Source organism: Armigeres subalbatus, chromosome 3 (genome assembly GCF_024139115.2).
Source record: "Armigeres subalbatus isolate Guangzhou_Male chromosome 3, GZ_Asu_2, whole genome shotgun sequence".
Lineage (NCBI taxonomy): Eukaryota > Metazoa > Arthropoda > Insecta > Diptera > Culicidae > Armigeres > Armigeres subalbatus.
The window spans coordinates 34,754,596-34,774,814 of record NC_085141.1 but is presented as its reverse complement, the minus strand read 5'-3'; the positions used below and the strand labels follow the sequence as shown (position 1 = coordinate 34,774,814).

Sequence of the window (20,219 nt, the reverse complement as noted above, 5' to 3'; positions counted from 1 at the left end):
CAGTAACCACCTCCATTGTTCAGAGATGAACCAGTCAAAGGCTGAAAATCTCAAAAATAAAGCTAATAATAATAGTAACATCCATTGTCTGACCTCCGCTATCCTCGTGGTTGGTCATCACCGAGTTTATGACCTTGGTCAGAGTGGAACCGTCCATTTTTACGTCGACCGGCACCTCATCTGACCTGCCACCTGACTGCCATCACCTTCGCCTCCTCCCGGCGACCTTTGGGGAACAGTTTTACAACTGTGTGACAGGATTGTACCGCGTGCTGCAAGGCTCACTACGGTTTTATGGGACGGAAGACAGCCTGACCATTAGCCCATTCGCCGTTCCAGGTCGGTGCCACCCAGCCTTACTAATAGAATAGAATGTCCAGACTACCAGCCCTTACTTCACAATATTGCAATATTCAAAAACATAGTCAAATATCTCAGGATCTTACTGGTAACAACCATGATGTGCCGATGGCACTCCCTGGGCTTATGCTTTGTAAGCGGTACACAGTCGCTTTGAAAAAGTCTGCTAACGGACACTTGTGGTTTTTTGGGAGGGATTCAGCAGAGCCCACTGCTAAACCCCACCATGTCCTAGGCAGACCCCCTTACTCGCTGTCAGCTGAAGAGGGGTCATAAAGCCCTTGAACATAGTCCATTCTGCCCCATAATATATGTAGAGTAAGCTCATCAACGTTGCCGAGCGCTCCTCTTCGGCAGGTTTAGTCATCAACGTCAACAAAACCAAATCGTTTTACAGTAGCCGGACAATCAGTGGATAATGTTAAAAGCTTCCAATATCTTGGTAGCCAAATGGCGTCAGATAATACAGACAGATAAGTGAACGCACCAAAATAAGAATTTTCAACTCTAACGTGAAATCTGTGCTGTTAAACGCTAGCATGTATCAGTGGAGAACAGGGATGCCAGATATACAGACATGTCTGTATTTATACAGACTTTTGGTCTTACATACAGACATCATGCAGATTACAGACATTATACAGACTTTTGAATGATGTTACAGACTTTTACAGACATTTGTTATCTTTGGAGAAAACCCAAAGCAGAAAAAATCATGAAAACCTGAGAATCTCCGATGATGATTCCAGTATAAATTAAAACCTAATGTTGCTTTTGAAAACATTACGTAGGGAATCCTGAGAGAACAAAACCAAAGAAAATCGAATCAATTTTTCTGAGGACCCCGGAGTTTTAGCCTGGAATATGCTTAAATGTATATTCTTTAGAATGATTGTACAAACCTCATAAAGATTTTATAAGTAATTCGAAGGTGAACTTACACACTAATTTTATTTCGCTGGAAACCAGCAAAATTTTGCTGATTTTTTTTGTGCTGTTCATCCAGCAATTCACTCAGCAAAATAAATTGCTGTTTAACCAGCAAAATTAATTTTAACGGAAATGACAGTTCAAATGCTGATATTCAGCAAATTGAAAAATCATATTGCTGGTTAACCAGCAAAAGATTAACGTTCATTTTTAGCTGTATTTTCAGCAATTTCCAGGATTATAAATAAATTAGAATTGAAAAAAAATATTTGCAAAAAATCGGTAGTTCTTAGCCTTGAAAATAAATTAAGTGCTCTTTCATTACATGTCTATCTTTTATTATATGTATATTTTTCAATAATCACTTAGTAATTTTTATTTATTTATATTCAACATTTTGTAGCACCGAGACTTCTTTTTTCTGGTCCACAATCCACAATATCAACCCGCCTGAAATCAAGAAAGAAAATAATGGTCTATATTCATCATAATCACAACTATTTTCTGCCACTTTCTGCCATTTTAAGTTGGTTTTTGTTGAAATTAAACATACTTACCAAGCAAGTTCTAAAATAAAATCATTCACTGAACGTTTGAATCTCACTGTCCTTGTAGGTTGAAAATCAAACACGAGGTATTGAAAATTGTACATGGATATCAAATGACATTTTCAACTGACGTTTTGATAGGTTTGCTGGTTTTCAGCAAACACAAGGTTGTTGCTGACACTTGTTGAACCAAGTGCTGAAATTCAGTAAACTTATAAAGGAAATGCTGTAAAACAGCAAAACATTACTTTGCTGGTGTGATTCCAGCAAATCATTTTGCTGGGTGACTTAAAGAAAATTTGGTGTGTAGAGTAGACTGGCCCAGGAAACAAAAAGCTGTCTAATTCCACGGGGCACCCCCCAGGATTGTGTCTTTAGGTGAGAAAATTAATCTCTGAAAATTTCAGCTCAATCGCTTGTTGCATGAGCTGGCGCATTTGATTTGAAGTTTGTATGGGGATTTCAGCCAAAATGTATAGGAAAATACACCTCCGTCACTCATTCGATCTGGAAATTGGTTCTGATTGCTCGATTGACCTCAGAATTGCAAAAACGGCAGTTGGTATGCTACAGAACAATTTCACAGAACATTGTATGATGATTAAATGAACTTTTATATGGGTTTCGACTGATGCGATTCGATCAAAAAACCCAAAAATACACAAATCAGCTCCTAATAATTCAGCCAAAAATTATATAAAAGTTTATTTAATCATCATACAATGTTTTGTGAAATTTTTCTTTAACATACCAACTGCCCTTTTCGCAATTTTGAGGTCGATCGAGCAATCAGAACCAATTTCCAGATCGAATGAGTGTCGGAGGTGTATTTTCCTATACATTTTGGCTGAAATCCCCATACAAACTTCAAATCAAATACGCCAGCTTATGCAACAAGCGATTGAGCTGAAATTTTCAGAGATTGATTTTCTCACCCAAAGACACAATTCTGGGGGGTGCCCCGTGGAATTCGACAACATTTTTTTCTCCCCATAGTAATCTGGGCCAGTCTAGTGTAGAGTGTGCGCTGAATCTCAGCTGGATAATCGCTAACGGAAACTAAATGAATTACAATTAGTTTTATTATACATTATTGATTATTCCATGGAACGAAAACTTATTTCGAATTTCAGATTATTGAAGCCTTGATATTCAATGATATCAAAAATTTGGTTTTGAGTAATTTTCTATTTCCAGTATACCTCTGAAGCCCCATACAGACAAATACAGACATTTTACTGAGATTAACATTAAATTTTATCTGCTCCTGGTGGAGAACACTCAACGCGGCTGCAGATGTTCATCAACAGATGCCTGCGGTATATAATTCGGGCCTGGTGGCCTGGGCCTCACAACTGGATCTCAAACAACGAGTTCCATCGTCGTTGTCACCAAAGGCCGATAGTATGTAACTGAAATTCGGGAACGAAAGTAGGGCTCGATCGATCTTACGTAGGGGCGGAAACTAAACATGTAAACAAACATGTAGGGATTGAGACGGGTATGATAAAATATATATAAACTGAATAAGAGGGCATATACATTGGTCATGAGTGCCAAATGTGAGGATGACAGATGAGCGGAGTTGGCCTTCAGTTTTGTGATGTATTTCGCGGTAAGTAGGAGAGTGCTTCCGAGCTGCTGCGGATCGAGTAGCAGCTGGAGATGGGTATCACTGATAGGGAAACTATCATTCCCCCGAGAGGGTATCACTGAGCTTAATAAGCTCTTTCCATGACGGCATATTTGAGATCAGCGGTTGACTTGAATTCAGAGTAAGAATATGTAAACAAAGAGATGCGTAGAGAATAATTTATGATTTGATGGCAAGATTGATGTTCTAGAGCCTGGTAAGCTCTATCCATGACTGCATTCCGAGATCAGTGTTTGACTTGAGTTTATTGTTAGAAAATGCAAACAAAGTATAAGAATAAGTAAGAAAAGAGTTGCGTAGAATGTTGTAGATGTTTTTTTGCTTGTGATTTTGATGAGAGATTGATGTTCTAGAGCCTGATAAGCTCTATCCGTGACTGCATTCCGAGATCAGTGTTTGACTTGAGTTCAGTGTTAGAAAATGTTAACAAAGTGTAAGAATGAGTAAGCAAAGAGTTGCACAGAATGTTTGTTAATGATTTTTTTTTTCTGATTTTGATGAGAGATCGATGTTCTAGTGCCTGGTAAGCTCTATCCGTGACTACATTCCGAGATCAGTGTTTGACTTGAGTTCAGTTCAATCACATTTTTTTCCTATGTTCCGGGTATTAAACCACCCAACTTGGACATTAATTTACCATGTTCTGAAAACTCAGATGTGAATATGTACATTATGTGGAAGATTACGATTTGAAAAATGTGTTGGAGGTAACCACTTTCCCTTCGATGGGACTCGAACCCACGACCCTCAGTACGCTAGACTGGGGTTTTAACCAACTGAGCTACGAAGGACCTCCGTCGGCCTATCCGCAACTTAGCGGCTATTGAATGAGCCCGAAATTCCCAAATTGGACGCATAGTCAAATCACTCACAATCCATTTGTCAAGCCAACACTTCCTGTGGATATTACACGTTCACATTAGAGTAGCGTGACTATTTATAATGTCTGGCGGTTGCACACATTCTTCATCAGCAATTGTACTGAACAAGTGAGGTTGTGTGTGCTATTTGCCAGTCGGTCGTATGGCTCAGACCCGAACCGACCATTCTACATACTCACGCTCCTCCAATGTGAACGTGTACTATTCACATGTGGAAAGGTTGGCTTGACAAAATATGAATTTTGAGTGATTTGACTATGCGTCCAATTTGGGAAAAGTAGCCCCTGATTTGTCAGAAGAAGCCTCGCACGACGATAACCCATTTGAACAATCACAAACCAATACCACAAGAACATGAAGTATCGGATCAGAAGCACATGTGTACCCGAAAAATCGGAAGCCGTAATACTTGAAAGATTATGTTCTTCATAAATGCAAGCGTACGTAGGTGTGTGTTTAATTATTAAAATGTTATAAAAATATTTTCAACGTAAAGGAGAGATTTAGTAGGCTGTAATATATGTACATAGTCGATCGTAGTAGACTTTTATATGCGTAATAAATCACTTTTGCACCGGATCTAAAAGGACGACTGTGCGACGGCCCCATCACTGCCGTAATCTAAAAAAGTAACGTATACGCCATGTTCCAAAAATGAGCTCTTTAACAGAAAAATAGAAAACATGTAGGTTGTAATTTGGCGCATACGTCAGTATTTCAGATTACGGCAGATCATTGCGTGCGTGTTTACGGCATACGAGGAAGACGGAAAGATTTCGACGGTTGCCCTCACGTCTTTTCAAATGTCAAAAATCATTATTTTTTGCAGGAATAATTAAAAATCTCACCCCATTGTAGATTGTACCAATTTGGGGGAAGTTCTCCACCAAATTTCGAGAATTTTCCCCAAATTGTGTGTGTGCCCAGAATACGAAAAAAAAGCTCAGCGTAATCTCTATTACATTTTGTCACATTGAATGTGTGATCAGGTGTGTCACGTTCTCCTTCCATGTCAGGAAACATTGTAGAGAACCGTAAATACCTGCAAGTGGTGAAAGGCTACCGATGATTGCCATGTGTTTCGCCCTTCGAAGTGCAATCAAGTTTGCATCTAACTGAACTTATAACGACGGGTCCTGGTATGCATGATCCAATCCTATTAACTCCATGCATCACGAAACGGTAATGTCGCGCCAAAGAGATGACACCAAAAAGAGCCACGCAACCATCCCTAAATTATTGGCTACCTCTAGAGCTGCATCTCGGTGTTGATCTTTATCGGAGGTCACAAGTGAGTACGGTTGGCTAACGAGGAGAAATGTGAAATTCTTTTACATTTTCACATCCATCATCAGTCATACGGTGAAAATTAACACTTGGTGAAAGATGGTATTTATTTTCTTCTGTTTGTGGCTGAACCGATAGATGCGACACGGGATGAGTTAAGCCAACGAACGTTTGGTTTAGATTAAACAAACCATTCGATCAACTTCCTCCTACTTTTTTTTCCAAATTTACACAAACAGAAATGGGAACATACTGGCTGTGCATGTACTAAGACAAGATAAGACAAGACAAGACAAGAAATGGGAACATTTTTCTGTTTTTTTTTTTCATGATATGTGACTGATCATTTGTATCTAGGTACTACCTACTTATTATCATCAACAAAATGTGAATTTGGTGGCAAAATATAAAATTTGGGAAATATGCTCCTTGGTGCCAAGCATGTTGTGAAAATCATAAGATTAGGTACTTCCGATTCATGTCCACTATATGAAATTATAAAAAATTATTAAGTGCTGACCTCGAGTATATAGAGTACAGAGTTGAGGAATATTGAACTATATCTGTTGGTGAGCCCCAATACCCTCCGGTGACTATGATAGTGAACAGCTTTAGTTTTATGACACGATAACATCGATGTCGAGCGATGCTTCTCAACGTCGTCAGGGTGAATAATGTGCGATAAGGACAACGATTACAGAAAGTTGTTTATGATTGTTAAATCCGCCTTACGATCCTTCAGGATAATAGTCTCGAAAAAGAAATTGTAAAGGAAGTTATGTCAGAAGTAATTCTGGCACAAGCCAGGCTAAATGCGTTTTGACCATGCGTAAAAAACAGGTTTTGCATAAAAATGAGTTGCGAATCAAGTGCAGAGGTCGCGAAGGAAATTTTTTTTGATTATTGGCTTCTTCACAAAAAAAATCTGAAATTGATCCGGCACTGCTCATTTTTGCTAATGAAGGTCATTTTTACTGTACTAAAGTCCAATTTCTTCACCTCCGTTCAACAGTTCAGCAGGAGTAATGGAAGCTGAAAAACCTTGCGGAGAAGGGGAAGCCAACCGGTTCTCTTGACCAAGGTGGACTAAAATCGAGGAAAAGGTGTCTTCTCAAAGTGGACTACCAAGACCAAGGCTTGAATACCCCTTTCAGGTACGGAAGCGGAACAAGCAATACATATGCAATGAGGGAGTGCAGCTCTTAAATAACCTGACCACCAGTTTTCATCTTAACATTATTAATTTATTCGCCCCTTGGGCATTTTCAATGGAGAGACAATGGTGTACTTGCGCTTTTTACTGCAGATGGTGGTCGGCGGCGATGATCTCGTTGGCTAGCATTGGTGGCGGCGATGACGCTGACGATGACGAGGATTTCCGGTCACAATCCGGCGCGATCATGCTGCTTTCGGGCTTGGATGTTTCCGATGGGGTACCGGGAGTGCTTCGGACCGTCTCGGAGATTTGTGGTTGGCTTGGTGGCGATGGGTAGACACGAAACTTCACCGTGGTGGCGGCCGCTGGAGGTGGCCGATTGCTCGGCGACGGGAGGCTTGCGGCTACGATCCAATCCGCGTGATGGGGGCCGGGAATTGAAGTGGGTGGTTGCCTTTTCGTCGGAGTATGTAGGCCTGCGACCAGGGCCGGATTTAGCAGGAAGGGGGCCCCGGGGCCGACGGTATGTGGGGGCCCAAAAATGTACAAAAAAGGTTGGTTTTGGTACACAAGATTTGTGGGGGCCCGGGGCCACGCAAACCACCCCCAATTTCCGGCCCTGCCTGCGACCTAAATTGGCTCGATGGCGGATGGTGTCGGCGGTCCCAAAGGATCTTCGTTTGGGAGGGCCTGCAACCACAATGGGCACGACGGCGGATGGTGACGGCGGTTGCCCCAGCAATGTATATCGAGGTGATCGAATCTACGAGCAGGTCACGATTCCAGTCCCGGATTCACCTTGCCTTACCTCCGAACTGGCACTATACACGCCACTGGCTTTCTTCCGGCTTGATGGATGGCACTGCGGAGTATAATATCCGTCGGGTCTTACCCGAGGACTCGAAAAGAAAGGAAAAGAAAAGGCCTGGAAGCAGACTCGGGCCTGTCCCGCAGCAATTAATACACCAAATTGTCTCTCCATAGCGCGTTTCACACCACTCTCTCCATCTATCTTCAACAAACAATTTACCTTTTCTTCTAATAATTCACACCTATTGAAGGTGGACTTTCTTAGAGGTGCTATTGTTGTAATCACTATGCTAACAAAAGATACAATAGTTTACAATAAAATCACTCCGTACTATTTTCTTCAACTAACCGTACTATAGATTTAAGGTTTTACACTACTTTCACAATAGCACGCTATTTATCCTTAAGAGAGCACCAGTTCACTGCATAAGCATGCAAATTTTATTCTGTAATTTAATTTTAATTTAACTTTACGGCGCGCACTACTACTGTCTTCGTAGTTCAGACAGAAAGAAGACCCGACTCACCCTCGACGGTCTATTTACCTGAGTTTTTTTCTAACTTTCTTTTGGTCCTATTTCGTTTTCCTTTTCTTACTATCTTACCAAAAACTGAAGAGTCATTCTCCAATTTTTCGTAATGGTTGGCATCACTTCCGCGCAGGGTATTGATTGGGTCAACACCGTTACGGGTTGTTGTCCAGACTCAAACCGCGGAAAGTACAGTGAGGGTGGGCATGAATGAAACGAGGGCTGTATGTCTTTCACGGTAGTGCCGAATCTTTTTATTTCGGACAGCTGGGATCGCCACCAGTAAGGCTGTCCTACTACTTTTATTAGGGACGGACTGGGCGTTTGGTTCTTACTGGCGTGGGGGACGAGACATGGGGATGCTTGTAGAGGAGCTAACAAGCTACAAAATTGGGACCAACGGTTACAGAAATTATAGTTTACTATGATGTAATATTAGTAATAAGAGTCCTCGGTCTAATTGCTTCAAAATTTTCCTCGAAATGCCACGGCGTCGAGTTTTAAATCTCAAAAACTTCATATACATTTGTTATTCAACCGTAGTTTTACTGGACAAATCGTATTTTATAATTTTTTTCATGATTTCAATTACTTTCTGGTTTTCAAACAAATGATCCTACTTATAAGCTTTGTGAGTCCAAATAATTCTCGGTCTAAGTTTTACAGAAAACTTTGAGCTCATATCTACTCCGTGGTACTTATGAGGGTGTCGCAAAGTCACTGGCCTCTTGCTTCCATCCTCTCCCTACTAACGGCGTAGATGGGCGTGGCCAGTAGCAGTAATCCTCATCGTTTTGTTATTTAGCATTTTCTCAATTCCTGATAAGGATTTAAAAAATAGAACACTGGTTTCCAATCAATGCAACTTGTAGCTCAATACGCGATTAAAAACTTCATACAAAAGTCACTATTTCGTCACTTTTTCGTTATTGTTGGTAACTAAAGTCACTATTTTGAACGGCATCAATCGCTACCAGCCCACAAGTCAACACGATCAGTTTTATGAGAAAAAAGATTAAAAAAAACTATGTATTCATAAATGGTATTTACAACCCCAAATAACTTTACACCAAGAACCGTTCTAGATATCATTTCTCCTTCCTCGACATCACTTGCAGCAATAATAGTAACACCGTTCACAATTTTTATCCCAACAGCTACCGCGACCCCTGTTCAGCCAGCCTAAACGAGGACGACAATCACACCATCAAGCTGGTTGGAAATGCCCAGCGGAAGGCCGTCACCTTGGCCAAGACGTGCGAGAACACCAACGAACTGCGCGAATGCCGTGCCCCCAAGGACTGGTCCATCCTGGCGCTGCAAAACTCCCGAACCGGCAAGTCGCACTACCTGGTGATCTGCAAGTGCCCAGCTCACTACCGACTTGGTGAGTTTATGTCCGGCATATTATGAATTCTGTTATTCATAAATGTTTGAGTTTGATCGTTTTCCCCATAGATTGCATGTGTTCAAAGCTATGTTCTTAGAATTGTTTCTATTTATGACGATTTTTCCGTTGCTTTCATTCGCAGAGGGACCACTTGCCCACGATCAGCCCACGTATGCCGGTTTGCCCGGAATCAACGTGTACGGTATGCTGTGCGTTCCACCAGAATCCTACGCCCCAAAGCCCCTCAAAACGCCCAGTTCCCAGTCGATCTACAACAAGTGGAAGGTCCGCCCAGCGCCAGTTTCGTCCTATCGCGATACCGAGTACCGATCGTTCCAGAATGAGACCATTGCGGCTGCCGCTACGGAATGAGCCAGGACATAAAATTCGAGCGAGAGGCTTCAACCACTGAGAAATGAGAGAAAGAGACGAAGAGTATGCTTCATTCTCGACAGCCAAACCGATTAGTCTTCGTGAATAGTATTTATTACATATATTATTGTATTTATTACATGAAGAGTATTTATTTTATTCAGAGTAGCTTCCACTTGGAAGAACACTATTGTTTATCGATCGGTATGGAGATTTGGGCATATCAGGGTCAGTCATTCACCGCAGAATGATATTGTTCGGAGGACGCAAGGTCGGCTCCCTGTAGGAAATACTAAGAATGCTTCAAACAATTGCTTCAACAACTCCAAATCAATTGAAATGACTACATTTATTATTTTAATAACGATCTTAATTAGTCATCTTCTTGGTCGGAAGCCTACTTTCATTATTCACCACGTAGAACTGAAACGCAAGATGATGATTAATTAACGCAACCCATTTTAATGACACGAAAATAGCACTGTTATTAGATTTTAAAAGAAACGTTATCTCACATGTACATGTGAAAATAGAAACAAACGAAAGTTCGACATACAATGAGCAAAAATGAATGCACATGAATAATTATGCTCATATCACTTCTTTCCACTTCCATCACTGAAGGTGAATCCTAAAATTATAGAAGGCCTCACGCGCTGATCAAGCCTTCAGATGCCGCCAACACACATAAATCACCTTTGTTCTACGACTCGAGTGACGCAAGTTGTCTTCTTTCATTTAAAAAATAGCGTCTCACGCTTCGCTTGCATCAACTGACTCGCAGAATAGAGCCAATTATTTTCCCTACTTCGTTTTTGTCGCGCTCGTCAAGTGAAATACGCATTCCCTTCGTAGCATCATAATCAGCATTCAAAGGTATGTAACCCGAACCTTCGTTGAAGAGAGTAAACTCAGATGTCAATGAAAGTAAATCTGGTAAAAACAGCAACATAATAGGCATATCGCTTTCAGGAAAATTGGCTTGATCTCCCGCGCATACGATGAGTCGATGGAGGTGGAAAGAAAACAAGGCATCACAGCAGGCGAAAAAAAAACTAATAGTAAACAATGCAGAAAACGAGAGTCATCGTTTTTACTCACTTCAATCTTGCGCACACGCACGAGCATAATAATGATAATAATAGGTTTAGTGGGAGCTACGCGCAGGTTATTACTTTATTACTCCAAGGGCAAAAGAGTTTAGTTTCATTTTAAACCGTCAAGACCGTCATTAGAGTGCATAAAAGCAGAAAGGAAATGAAAAGCTAACATCAATTTTTCAAATACAAATCAAAGGAGACAATATGATGGTGACGCATGTCAAAACCAGAGAGAAAATTTTATTTTTCACTCGAACCGGCAATGTGAAAAGTCGGTAAACTGCTCAAATGAGCGCCAAATTAAGTTTATTTTTTCTTGGATTTCTCTTTTAACATATATCCCAAAAATCAAGCCTACAAGAGTACGTATGCATTACCGTTTGAAATTTCCGCAACGATCCGCAACAGAAACTACGATTGCGGAATCATTATTATAGCTAAAACACAATTTATAGAGGAGGAAATGATGAGAGGAGGAAACACTGTTGTAAATATGCTTCACCACTAAGTTCCTCGCTTGATTTTCCTTTTGATATATTCCATGAATCCGCGAAATAAGCGGCAAGCAGCATCCACGATAATAACAATTTTAAAAAGATTCTTAGTTTTAACCAAAACACTGACATTAGATAGTGTAATGCTATAGATAGCGATAATAAATGACTTTTCTAGCCAGACCGCGCACTTTTGCATACTATTACAATAAAAGTGAAACACAAAATCACTAACGCTAAAAGAGGGACAATTATGAAGTAGTTGAGATGAATAAACCATACACAAAAAAATGTGTACAATTTGAAAAATAAAATCCAACCCAACCAGAGTTTCACATCAAATCACAAGCCCTTTCCTACCAGGAATCTCCTGCTGGAGTATGTAACTACTGCCGACGTCCATACGTCTATGTAGTGGACATCCGCACGTCCCTAACTAGCTCTCTAAGCTTGAGATACTCAGGGTTCGCCATCTACCTGCTTGAGGACTCAACGACACAAAAGACGAAGAAGGGTGGACAAAACAATATAATATCGACGCAATTGCATGCCTAGCCAAAAGGAAAGCGAGTGATTAAGAAATGGATATAGTTACATTTTATTTTATTTTAATTTTTTTTTTCATTTTCTTGTGTTAGTGGTATGGGCAGCGCCGTAGCGTGTGGTTGGCCAGGTTGGCCCCCGCCAAGGGCGCCAGGCCTTTAGGGGGCGCCGAAATCCAGAATTGAACTATAGGAAATGATGACAAATCTCATCAAGGTTTTTTTTACGCGGTTGGATGGATACCACTTGAATTTTCTTCGATTTGTTTGTAATTTGTTTGGTGAGGGTAATTCATTGTTTTATTGATGCTGAGGGTCTCAATCTAAAATCAAACCGTGTAAAAAACCTTGATAAATTCTCTAATTTATCGGTTCAAAGTGTTTCAGATTCAAGCTTTTAACAGACATTTTCCTCGGGGACTACATCCGCAATCAACCGATTGACTTATTTTCGAAAGGACTTTTTCCGTCAATAATTGATACAGGTAACAGAACGTAGGCTCGGGGAGCATCTTCACTGACTACTTTTTTTATAATTTACTTGATGAAAAAGGAAGTGAAAATAGAAAGGAACAGGAAATATAAATTAAAAGAAGATTGGAACAAGTTTATGGGGAAGAAGCCCTATATGAGGACTTCAACACGCCAAAGGCAAAACATAGAGTATAATTTTGATTAGGAAATCTAAGCCGTTTCCAAGTAACAGATACTCGGATGTAGTGACAGGGAGTTTGTTTAATTTGAGAAAAATTCGGATCATAACGATCACATTTGATCCTGTGAAATTTTCGATTCATTTAAACAGACAATTGTATGAGGGTGAAAATTTATTGGCCTAACCAATTCAACCAATGCCACCAAACTACCGATAGGCCCACTCTAGGAATTGATATATTTTGATCCGAATAGGCCCGAAGTTGTCTTTTTTATACGACTTGGTCAAATCGCTATTCTTACCTTACACTAATTCTCTCCAAGTTGAATTATCTATCTCAGTCTGAAGAATCAGGACGATGTTTTTTTTACTTGTCCGACGTTGCAGCTGATGTATGTTAGAAAAACAAAACCCAATCTTTAAATTACTTTTCAAAATTTTACAGAAAGCTAGCATGAAAGCACCCTCTCTACCACTGATCGAATGTGATTTACAATTATTTACGATAGACGACAGACTATACTAACCTTCAAAATGGCCGAATTCAATCGGCCGAAACGTCGGGCACGTAAGAAGAATATCGTCCTGATTCTTTAGACTGAGAAAGTCAACTTCCGAGCATTACATCTTATCCAGTCGAAACATATCCTGCCCTAACACTGTAAGTCCAGTAGAGTAGTTCTTTCAAACCACCGACCAAGGTCTAATGGCGATCCCGAAGGTCTTTCAATCCACTCCAAAGTAGGGTTCTTCTTGTTGCGACTACGTCCGAAAGTGATCCAACCACTGATCGGCACAATTGAGATGGATTTTATTGGCCTAGCTAGATCCACTAGTGCGTGAATTCACAACAAGGAAGTCTGGATTTTGTGTCCGTAACACACGCACTACTGGATCTAGTTTTTTATTTGCGTGGGTTTATTTAATCTTTAAGAAAATCGTTGAAATTTCTATGGAAAGGATTTTTAGAAATGTTCTGGCCATTTTTATAATCCTTACACCTATTGGGACACATGGAAGTTATAGAGACTTAAGGAATTCATAAAGCAAGCATTTATTAAATCCACCACGCAAAAAATGTTGATAATGAAATAAAAACAGCTCCTATCATGCCATTTGTTTTGAACATGCATGAAAGTAAGGGGCGCCCAATAACGGTTTCGCCAAGGGCGCTGGGAGTCCACGCTACGGCTCTGGGTATGGGTTAGTAATTGTTGTGGCCAATCGATGCGTTGGGGCCTGTGATATCGACCGGTCAACTCGAGTCCGTATATTTGAATGACCTGTGATCTCGTTCTGCTCTGTGTTGGACCAGTGGTCGCGGATGAGACAACTAACACTACAACAACTCCCAATCTCAATGATCTTCTACATAGTATAGATCACCACATCCCCCTTTCTTTACATGAGAATATTACATGTATTATAAGTTGTATAAATAACTATTTATTATCGAATGTATCTTACCTTCGATGCTTGTGTCATCAGTTTCAATTGAGGATCCTTACCTAAGCCTTATACAGGGCTGTTAACTTACGAATACGCTTCGAACAGCGACGTTCAGCTACAGTTGGTTCAAGGTGTTCTGCTGTTTCACTAGACTCTCCCATCTGACTAGGAGCGGAAACCTTCTTTAGATGAGCCACGTTTCGCTCATAGCTTTTTCCACTATCCTTTGAATGGACCCGAACTTTTGATCCCTGTCGCTCGTCTACTAAGAATTTCTCAGATAAGAAACTAGTCGAGAGTTTGTTCGTGGGGTGTAAGTTCTTCATAAGAACTAGGTCTCCTGTACCGATGTCACTGGTCTTCGCCTTTCTTTTCGCATCTTCTCCTTCCTTTCCTTTCCATTTTGAACGGCATCTCTGTCTGCATAGTCTGATGGTACAACGGATGAACTTAGATCTTCTGGATTTGGGAACTTATACCTCAGTTTCCGATTCTGTAGCAGCTCACTCGGAGCCTTTCCTGTTGTTGTATGTGCAGTATTATTGTACATTTCAAGATACTGATTCATTTCAGCCTTCCAGTCTCCGTAGATAGCATTGGCTATCTTTAAACGTTTGAGAAGGGAACGATTCTGCCTCTCTACTTCACCGTTTGCTTGAGGCCAATAGGGTGAAGTGTGATTCAGATGAATTCCTTTTGAACTACAAAATTGGTTGGCATTGTCAAGCGTAGTTGAACGTGGTACATCCCAAGTGCTGAATATTTTAACCAACCGTTTTATGATTTCTTTCTCCGTAATAGCAGTCATGATCTCCAAGCACAAATACCTGCTAAAATAGTCAACTACCACCAATACGTGCTCTTCGGTCGGTAAAGGGCCCAAAAATTCGATGGCTATGTCTAGCCATGGTTTTTCCGGGAACGGTCGTCTTTGCATAGGCTGCGGAAGATCAGCCGTCTGCACTAATCTGCATCCTTAACAACTGTCGCATGTCTTCACAGCTTTCGTATCTTTTTTGGGCCACCAGCAGCCTCTTAATCTTCGTTTCATAACTGTCTGTCCCGGGTGTCCCTCATGGGCTAGAACCAACATTCTGCCCCGTAACGCTGATGGAATCACCAGTTTTGATCCTCGCATTACAAGCCCGTTTACAAATGATAATTCATTTCGGAATGCTGAGTACGCTTTCAGTATTTCTGACGTCCAATTGTCCTCCATCACCGCTCGTTTGATAGCCTGCATTTCTTCGTCTTTTTCCGTAGCATCGACGACTTCTAAAATATCAATTGCGGCCGTCTCTTGAATCGCTTTAATTGAAATTTCCGTATCTTCGTCAAAATCATCTTCGGCTGAATCGTTCACAAGCGTAGCTAAAGTCGATGCGGCAATTCGACGAATGTAGACTTCCGATTCTTCTTTCCATTTATCGTCAACGTGTGATGCCATTCGGGAGAGCGAATCAGTGATATTGGTTAAACCCTTTTTTATAGACAACAGTAAATTTGATCGCCTGCAAGCGCAACATTCACCTTTCTATGCGAGCTGTTGAGCGCGAATTTGATGTAAACAAAACTTCAAGTGGACGGTGATCTGTCTCGAGAGTGAAAGATATTCCGAGATGGTAATCTCTGAACCTCTCAACAGCCCAGATTTTTCCCAGTGCTTTCTTCTCATTTGGTGGATATCGTTGCTTAGTTTCTGATAGACTTCTTGATGCAAAACTTATAACGCGGGATATATTGTTTTTCTGCTGGATCAGTACTGATCCAAGCCCAACAGCGCAGCGCTTCTATTTTATTTTTTTTTTATTAAAAACAAAATTTATTCACTTCAGTACACATTTCTCATTATGAAATTCTTTTTCCGTATCGTTACCTTTTTTTCTCCAAATTTTCACTATCCTTCGACACTATTGAAATCCGCGTTTTTCCGTTTTACCTCGTCGCCACGTGTGATATCGACCGGTCAACTCGAGTCCGTATATTTGAATGACCTGTGATCTCGTTCTGCTCTGTGTTGGACCAGTGGTCGCGGATGAGACAACTAACACTACAACAACTCCCAATCTCAATGATCTTCTACATAGTATAGATCACCACAGGGCCCTTTAGCGGACATGCTGGCTGACGGTAACATACCTGTTACCCGGGGGTATGAGCCACTGGATCTGGATATCCGCCTTGAGATTTGAAGGGTTCCGACTTGCAGGGTACGGCCGGTGCGGCCGTTTGACTGCCACGTGTAGCTTGACTGGGCCTTGGGGGCTTTCCAGAAACCTCGTGGTCATATTAGGGGGGGGATGATTGTTGCAAAATGATAACGAAAAGCCACATGGGGGGGGGGGGGGTGTTGCTCTCGAACCACGTGGTCTTTTTTTATACGAAAAGTTTTTGGTGAATAACAATAGCGGTGTAAAAAATACAAATCATTAAACGCAAAGCGCATCTTAGAACCGATGCCCACGTAGCGTCTTTTCAACTCAGCGTTGAAAAGACGTAGGTAGGTGTGCATCGAAAATAACCGGTAACGCAGCGTCGGTCGCAACGTCGATGCGTATCTGCGTTATTTGACCATCTTAGCCTTAGCCCATTTCCATAAAAAAATAAACGAAAAAACAGATTGCGATTCAGCCTCAATTTCCACAAAAAAAATTGGAAAGGAAAAATGGGAAAATATAAAGAAAAAATTCGCTGCGCCACCGCCGCAGATGGTTTTTGGCATCACGCCGCTGACACTTTTGTATTAGCGGACTGCAGCTACAATTTTGAAAAATGTTCATGTTTTTACAATAATCCAAGAGAAAAACTTCAAAAGAATTTCTTGTGGATATTCAGGAAAAATCCAGTAAAGAAATTGCCTGTAAAAACTTTGACTTTACTTCATACAATCCTGATAAAGTGCTGGCATTCCGAATGGTTTTTGAACAATTCTCTGTGAAAAATTTTGCTTGGAAATTTTGCTACAAATTGTTAATGAAAAAAAAAACAAAACAACTCCAGCGTAATTTCCGAAAAAAATTTCAACAATAATAAAGTAGCACTTTTGAAAGCAAAAACCGCAATTGTAAAATAAGAATTTTCCATAAAGAAATCAAAATGTTCCACGAAAAAAATACAAAATTTTCATGAATAAATCAATATTAGCAATAAACAATTACAAAAATTTTCACAAAATAAATATTTTTTCTACACATAATCTCTATATAATAAAAATGAGTTGAGATTTCCTTCCTGACGATTTAACTCGCGAACGGGTTGACCGATTTGCAAGATTTTCCCCTAATCGATTCGTTTTGCGATCCGCAATGTTTGTAGGACACAAAAAGTTAGTGAATTTAACGGGGAAATGTAAAAGTCATTAAAATACAATTTTTGGTCAGCTGTTGAGGAAAAGAAAACAAACGCACGGAAATTGATCTAGAGTGCGGTGCTGCAAATAGTTCATTGTGACATTTGCAACACCTGGGCAATGCTGGGTTTCTTTCACATCAATAAAGAGCAATAAAAAATAAGAAAATAAGCAAGAAAAGCAACTAAATTGATAAAATTTTCCATGAACTTCAAACGCTTTTAAAGAAGGGGTAATCTATGGAAAAATGCTTAATTTTATAGCTTTTTTATATTCTTTGATAGAAAATTTCCTTTTTTTAATGCTCATTATTGATTTTTTCATGGAAAGGTTTTAATTTTTGGTTAAAAACATATTTATTTTGTTGAAAATTTTGTAATGTTTTTTTTTCTAATATTGATTTATTTATGGAATGTTTGTATTTTTCCGTGGAACATTTTGATTTCTTTATGGAAAATTCTTCTTTTATGTTTGTAATTTTTGGATTTAAAAGTGTTAATTTATTTTTGTTTTGTGGAAAATTCTTGATTGTTTATGGAATTTTTTTCATTATTTGTAGAAAATTTGATATTTTTTATTGCTAATTCCATGATTTCTTTATTGGAAATTTCATAATTGTTATGGAAACTTTTTTAAATTTTTTAGGCTGAGTTTTCATTTCAGTCGATATCGTATCTTAGAACATCGACTCATGCACGGCATACAAAAAACAAGGCAGGCTCATCACGTATGTAAACATTCAGTTTGAATGTAAACATGTGACGTCACTGCTATCTTCGCACAAGCTGGACCGAGACGATGCTCTATGGGGAGATTCAAATATGACGTCCACTACTTTTTGAGATTTCTAGACACCCCCTCCCCCCTCTGTCACGCTTTTGTGTATACCTAGTATATGTAGTGTCACAAAATCTTAGACCCCCTCCCCCCCTGAAAGCTGTGACGTCATTGTTGAACAACCCCTATGGTCGCAGCATGCTTACTTTTGTACTCCAACATGTGGCGATAAAACATGCGTCACATTCGAAGTGTCATTCTTCTAACGAGCCTACCTTGTTTTCTGTATACCGTGGGCTCATGGAAGGTCTTGAAAGCAATAAATGAAATCGCATTGGCTCAATGGACCTGCTTGGATGCTTAGCGATGCACGGATACATCGTTCAGGACTTGGTTGATCGGGTCGTTTCAAAACTCCGTAATATCATGTCTTAGGACATTTTGTTTCTTCACATGATTTTGCAGGGTGTCTACTACCTGGAAAAAACCTGGAAAACCTGGAATTATCAGGGAATTTCTCCCCACCTGGAAAATACCTGCACAGTTCGAACAAAACCTGTAAATTTCCGTTCAAGTAGATGTAACAAATTGACCTCCGTGTTTAACAACATAAAGTTATAGGTTCTTTTAAATTTACACGTGCTGTAATTTATTTGTTTATATTTTTATTGGAAAAAAAATTGTGGCAACATGGGGAATCGAACTTCGATCCGTAGAATGAGAGCCTATCTCGATAGCCACTCGAGTATTTCCACTTCTTGAAAACGAGCAGATCCAAATAGAACAGGTTATGCGTTCTGGCGATTCAACTACTCTCTAGCAGACTAAACGATAGCTTAAATTTACACGACACGGAATCTCTTCCAAAACGGAACTGTTGGAGATTGGGTTTGCTGAAAGCATCACAGATTTCTCGTCGGAATAGGCAACAAACAAAAAATTATAGTGATGAAATGCAGCGCAATAAAAGCTGCTTTGTTTTTATATGTGTTGATATCCATTTTGGTTGATGCTTATATGAATAAAATCGATGCCAGCTGCGGTTTGAATGAAACGCAATGAAGTTTGTTTTGATTTGTTTTGACAGCCACGTGCTGGCTCATCAAGGTTTCTGGTAGAATAATGTAAAATTAAGATAAACTGAATTGAAATTTCAATTTTTTTATCGTTTCCATCACAGAACTTAAAATTATGGTGTAGTACAAATTCTGTTACCGAATTTTACATTAAATTATGAGTTCCGTCGTGTCTAATTTTCATAATATTTTACTGTGTGGAATTATCAGGAAATTCCTGACATAATCAGGGAAATTTCAATGAATGAAATTCTTTCAAAAGATGAAAAATCATCGAAAATGTAGTGAACGATAATGAATCGTTGTTCCGCAAAAAACGTTTTGCCATCTTCGAAAGAATTCCTGGAGAATTTTTGAGCCATTCTTGGTGAAATCTTGGAATTTATCCGGGAAATCAATAAGGGATTACTTTGTAAATTCTTTTGTGTATTCCCTCGGAAATTCTTTATAAATATATTAAAAAATACTTAATCTGATTTTTCAAAGCAATTCCTGGAGGAACTTCCGAAGGAATTTCGGGATCAGTTTTCCAAGGAATTTTTCAAGAAATCACTAAAAAAATGTCTATAAGAATGATTAGCAATTTTCTAAATTATTTCTGGAGGAATTTCCATGATAAAAACGGAAAAGAATTCCCGGAGAAATTTCAAAACGAATTTCCGAACAATTTTTCGTATGGTGTCTGTAAGAAATTCGCGAAAGGGAACCTGAAGGGATTTTCAAAAATGATTAGTGAAGGGTTTTTGCTAAAGGAATTATTGGAAGAATAGACGAAGGAATCCCGAATGGACTTTTTAAAGGAGTATTCTCGAAGAATTTCCAAAGAATTCTTAAAAGCAAAATATCCGGAAGCTTAAAA

General features: G+C 39.7%; 1 protein-coding gene across 2 annotated transcripts in view; it reads left to right on the top strand.

Moving 5' to 3' along the window:
- The window catches only part of LOC134220044 (uncharacterized), a 587,564-nt gene extending 575,733 nt beyond the window's left edge, over positions 1-11,831 (top strand). For both annotated transcript variants that reach the window (XM_062698986.1, XM_062698987.1), the window contains 2 exons: positions 9,314-9,543; positions 9,689-11,831. In XM_062698986.1, the coding sequence (XP_062554970.1) occupies positions 9,314-9,543; positions 9,689-9,918 (460 nt within the window). In that variant the 3' untranslated portion in view covers positions 9,919-11,831. The remainder of the gene's footprint in view (positions 1-9,313; positions 9,544-9,688) is intronic.
- The last annotated feature ends 8,388 nt before the right edge of the window (positions 11,832-20,219 follow it).